The 5,601-nt window shown below is 38.8% G+C and overlaps 1 protein-coding gene across 2 annotated transcripts; it reads left to right on the top strand.

Annotated features, from left to right (window-relative positions):
- Positions 1-291: 291 nt before the first annotated feature.
- Positions 292-5,597, top strand: LOC107843970 (U5 small nuclear ribonucleoprotein 40 kDa protein). 2 transcript variants are annotated; one of them, XM_016688415.2, is made up of 2 exons: positions 292-442; positions 4,409-5,597. In XM_016688415.2, the coding sequence occupies exon 2, from the start codon at positions 4,427-4,429 to the stop codon at positions 5,447-5,449; it is 1,023 nt and encodes a 340-aa protein (XP_016543901.1). In that variant the 5' UTR covers positions 292-442; positions 4,409-4,426; the 3' UTR covers positions 5,450-5,597. The 2 variants fall into 2 exon arrangements, with proteins under 2 accessions (XP_016543901.1, XP_047253456.1); XM_047397500.1 differs by lacking the exon at positions 292-442 and adding an exon at positions 4,278-4,301.
- Positions 5,598-5,601: the final 4 nt, after the last annotated feature.

Raw genomic sequence — 5,601 nt, 5'->3', positions numbered from 1 at the left:
ATATACTATTTATTTATTTATAAAATTTTGATTTTTTGGTTTAACCGATTTTTTTTTTTTAAAAACCAAAAACCAAAATTTTAAAATTACAAATCAAATTAGATCCGAAAAACCAAAAAACTAAAATCAAAATTAAATTTCGATTTAATTTTTTGATTTTTTTGATTTAAACCAAAATATGCTCAGCCTTGTGTAAAGTAGTGAATCCTTTTTATTTTTGGTAGAAAATAATAGAAGTCCAAATAGCCTTGTACAACTATTTTTTTAATAATTTATATATCTTACCTATTATAAGTTTTAACCGTTGATTAAGTGATCAAATGGTCCAGATCAAATTTACGATTTTCAATCTCCATTAACTTTTCCAAAATACAAACCCTAAGCTTCCCTCCTCCTTCCCAAAAACTTGACATTTGAGCCTCAGTTTGCTATCAAACACAAGGTGAAACTTCTATCCTGTCTAATTATTGCATTTAGTTTTTGTGATTCTTTGATTGTTTGGGTTCTGTTGGTTGGTTGATTGTGGATATGAATGTGTAATAAAATGGTCGGTCTGTGGACACTCGATTTTGTTCACATTAGGCAGTTTGTGTGTTTTCAGAGCGAGCGTTAATAATTGGCAATATGACTTGAATAATACATATCAAGTTTCAGTTTACCAAATGAAACTGGGTGTTTTGTTGTGAACTCGAAATGAATTCATGTAATATTTGATAGTATGCGTTTATAGTATTAGCAATCTTGAACCATCCCGGAACAAACTCCGTAAAACTGTAAGTGAATTGCATGGGTCTGTCATTTTTTCCAAGGTTGATTTGAGAGTTTAGCACAATCAAATTAGGATGAGGACTGAGGATGTATACAAGATTACATTTAGGACTCACTTAGGGCAATACGAGTTTAGAGTGATGCTCGTTGGCTTGACAAATGCCCCTGCAACATTTCAAGCTTTGATGAATCATGCTTTTCAACCTTACATTTGGAGATTTGTCTTGGTATTTTTGGATGATATTCTTATTTACTGTCTTTAACTTTAAGATCACGTGCTGCATCTATAAACTGTTTTTAAGACATTGAGGGAGCATTCTCTATTTGCAAAAAGATCTAAATGCTTATTTGGCCAGTCCCAAACAGAGTACTTAGGACACATTATCACCAGAAAAGGAGTGGCTACAGATCCAAGCAGGATTAAGGCCGTAGTGGAGTGCCTAGACCCTGCTCAGTAAAGGCTCTTAGAGGGTTTTTGGGTTTGACAAGATATTGTAGGAAGTATGTAGCTCACTATGGTACTATCTGCAGACCCCTGTTGATCTGCTCACGGAAGAGGCTTTCCAGTGTGAGTACAAAGTCGGAATCAACTTTTAATTCTCTCAAGGTTGCTATGTCCTCACCTCGTGTGTTAGCTTCACCTAATCATACTCGAGGGTTTATTGTTGAAATTGATACAAGTCATGGGGGTATTGGTGCCGTTCTCATGCAAAGGGGCAGACCTATAACTTATTTTGGTAAAGTTTTAGTACCAAAACATAGGGGTAAGTCTATCTATGAAAAGGAGTATATGAGTCTCTTGAATGTAGTAGGTAAATGGAGACACTATCCAATTCAAGCATTTTGTGGTCAGAACTACCACTACAAACTGAAATATCTCTTTTGGAGCAAAGAGTCTCCTCAGAAATTCAACAAAAAGGACTGGCAAAAGTAATTGGGTTAGATTATGAGGTGAAGTATCAAAAGGGTGCTGAAAATAGGGTTGTTGATGCCCTTTCCTGACAGAAAGAAGTTATAGATGACAGTGTGGCAAGAGAATGGTCACTTAAATGACATATTAGCACCACTATTCCTCTGAAGATGCAAGAAGTGATCAATAGTTATGAGGGTGATAACCATGCTTTGGAATTGATGGCTCAGACTATCGTGGGGCAACAAGGGTCTAGTTTATGGAATTTTTCTAGTGACATTTTAAAGAGTAGATGAAAAGTGTATGTAGGTGATCATGGTGATCTTAGGCTTCAACTTATCAACAAATTTCATGATTCCCTTTGGGAGGGTACTCTGGTCAGTTGGGAACTTTGAAGATGTTATCTTAGGTGTTTTACTGGCCTAACATGAAGGACACTGTGATACAGTTTGTGGTTTCCTGTGATGTCGGTCATAGGAACAAAAATGAGAATGTTCCCTACCCTGGGATTTTACAACCACTACCAATTCCTAATCAAGCATGGAGTCATAATAGTATGGACTTTGTAGAAGGATTACCAAAGTCTGGAAACAAAGAAGTTACACAAGTGGTGGTAGATAGGATGACCAACTATGGCCACTTCATTGCACTTTCACAGCCCTATTCTGCCGTCACTATAGTTGATGTGTTTTGGCAGGGACAAAACTTTCTCTAGTAACTTTTGGCAAGCCTTATTCAAGTTGTTGGGCACACCACTAAGCTATAGAACTACATATCACCCTCAAAGTGATGGCCAAACAAAGAGGGTGAATAGATGCTTAGAAAATTACTTGAGGTGTATGACTGCAAACAGACCCATCCAATGGGGTCTCTGGTTACCTGCAGCTGAATGCTGGTACAACAACAATTTTCACACTAGTCTACAGTGCACACCTTTTGAAGCCTTGTATGGATACTTTCCACCTCAGATGTCTAGCCCCTACTAGAAACATAGGTCCTGCAGCTGAAGATGCAGTAATGAGAAGGCTACAATGGATGCAGCTACTGAAGGATAGTCTCAGTAAGGCACAAGAAAGAATGAAGTTTTATGCAGACAAGAAGAGATCAGAAAGAGAGTTTAAGGTAAATGTCTTGGTCTACCTCAAATTGCAGCCTTACAGACAAACTTCTGTTGCCTTGAGGAAACTGTTGAAATGGATCTCTAAGTACTATGAACCCTATAGAGTGTGATTGCTATAATTGGTAGTGTTGCTTACAAGCTGGAACGTCCCCCTAATTCTAAGATTCATCCGGTATTCCATATCTCACTTCTCAAGGAGGAGGAGGGAGATAGGGTTGTAGTTCAGACTGTTTTGCCTACCACAGGAAAGGATGGTCAGTATCAGGTCAAGCCCGTGCCATTCTTCAGAGGCAACAGGTTAAGAGAAATAATGTTGCAGTTGTGAAAGTGTTGGTACAGTGGTCTAATCTTTCCCAGACAATGCTACTTCAGAAGATTACCATTTCATTAAAGCTAAGTTTCCAGGGTTCGATTGTTGATCCTGAGGTCAAGGATGATCTCAAGGGAGCTGGAATGTCATGATCTAAGGAATGTCATGATCTAAGTAATTCAATAAAGGAGAATAAATAAATGTAGCTGTAGAGGGTCTAAGTCGAGTAGAGAAAGGGAAGCCAATTTGCTGAGATTAGAACCAATTTAATGAGCAGCAAGGGCGAGGATTCTGCCACATCAGCCAGGTGGTTAACACTGTTATAATCAACTGACAGGAGAGAGAGAGGGCATGTTCAAAGTGGTTATCAGCTCAACAATGGAGTGGTGATGAGCTCTATCAGCTCAACTGTGGAGTGATGATGCGCCCCCTATCCATTTCCAATTTCAGTACTAGATTGTATTAGTTTCCAATTTCGCTCAATTCAGTTTATATGAAAACCGAGAAAATTGTCCCAAAATATATCGTGTTGATGAATTTCTGTTCATTTTTGCGATTAAACAAGTTAGAGTTTTACAGACTGGTAATAGTGCCTTTGTTAAAGGACACTTTTGATCTGCTTGTCAGAGTTATATGTAACCTTGACATTTTGTGGTTTATCGACATCAGTTGTGTTACTTTATTTATTGCCGTCTCCGATCAATGTCTCTTTATGCTTTGGGTGATTTGTTTTTTTTTTCTTCTGCTACATTTTTGAAATTTTCACGAGGACAGTCTAACTAGTTGTGTGTTGTTTGCCTCAACCAACATGATCATCCCAATCCTGTATCTCCCTTAAAAAAATAATCAAGCAAATAATGTAATCCATTGATGGGCCTTTTCTTTGGTGAAAGGGAAAAGAACAGGCGCCTGTGTTCCCTGTCCACCATGGATTTTGAAGTTTATGATGCTGTAATTTTGTCTTGAATATATCATGAAATATCTTCTAAGGGACATGTGGAATGGATTATTGGAGTTTTTCTTTTGTCCGATCCTGGAAATATAAGCAACTTCCGACGAAGGGAAAAATGTGTAGGCCTGTGGTCTTTGTCCAATAGAGATTCCAAAACGTTGATTTATCCTTTTGTTCTTACAGGAATATATCTCAAATTGAAGCCTTGAGAGTAATTATTGCTCGAATTGATTACTGAATTGTATGGACACGCAGCGCTGTATTTAACATTTGTAGTTCTACATCTTTAGCTTATGTTTCCTATTATATTTCTTGTAATTGTTAGCTGAACTATCGTGAATTTCTTAGGTGCAAGTGAAGACCAAGATGCAAACTGAAAGTGCTTTGTCAGTTATTGGCCCAAGGCCGATGGAGTTGTCTACGGTGCTTCCTAGCGGTCCCCAAGGACTTGGAACAAACGGAAAACCACGGACATCTAGCTTGGAGTCACCAATTATGTTGCTTTCTGGACATCAAAGTGCAGTATATACTATGAAGTTCAATCCTGCAGGTACAATCATTGCATCTGGTTCACATGACAAAGAAATCTTTCTTTGGAATGTACATGGTGATTGCAAGAATTTTATGGTCTTGAAAGGGCACAAAAATGCAGTTCTTGATGTTCAATGGACTACTGATGGATCAACAATAGTATCAGCTAGCCCTGATAAGACTGTTAGGGCGTGGGACGTTGAAACAGGGAAACAAATAAAGAAAATGGCTGAACATTCCTCATTTGTGAATTCATGCTGCCCCGCTCGGAGGGGCCCTCCTCTTATTGTCAGCGGATCTGATGATGGCACTGCTAAACTTTGGGATATGCGCCAAAGAGGAGCCATACAAACATTTCCAGACAAATTTCAAATTACTGCCGTCAGTTTCTCTGATGCCTCCGATAAGATCTGCACAGGTGGCATTGACAATGATGTGAAATTGTGGGATTTACGAAGGTGTGAAGTAACTATGACCCTTCAGGGCCATCATGATACTATAACTGGTATGCAGCTGAGTCCTGATGGGTCTTATCTTCTTACTAATGCGATGGACTGCACACTGCGCATATGGGACATGCGCCCTTATGCCCCCCAAAATCGATGTGTTAAGATCTTGGAAGGCCACCAACACAATTTTGAAAAGAACTTGCTGAAATGCAGTTGGTCGCCTGATGGAAGTAAGGTAACAGCTGGGAGTTCTGATCGCATGGTTTATGTCTGGGATACAACATCTAGGCGCATCCTGTATAAGCTCCCTGGACACACTGGTTCTGTTAATGAATGTGTTTTTCATCCTAATGAACCAATTATTGGATCTTGCAGTAGTGATAAACAGATCTATCTTGGTGAGATTTGATTGACCTCCTCTCACCTTCAGCTAAATATTCAGTACGAGGTAGCTACCAGCAGATTTGGGAACTATGAAGTTGTGGTCCAAGTTTATAATCGTGTATTGCCTATGGGCAAACATTTAAACTGAGATATTGTGTTTGCTTTCATTTGGAGTAG

Source organism: Capsicum annuum, chromosome 10, assembly GCF_002878395.1.
Source record: "Capsicum annuum cultivar UCD-10X-F1 chromosome 10, UCD10Xv1.1, whole genome shotgun sequence".
Taxonomy (NCBI): Eukaryota; Viridiplantae; Streptophyta; class Magnoliopsida; order Solanales; family Solanaceae; genus Capsicum; species Capsicum annuum.
The sequence above is the reverse complement of the archived record's forward strand: the minus strand, read 5'-3'. Positions and strand labels throughout refer to the sequence as shown.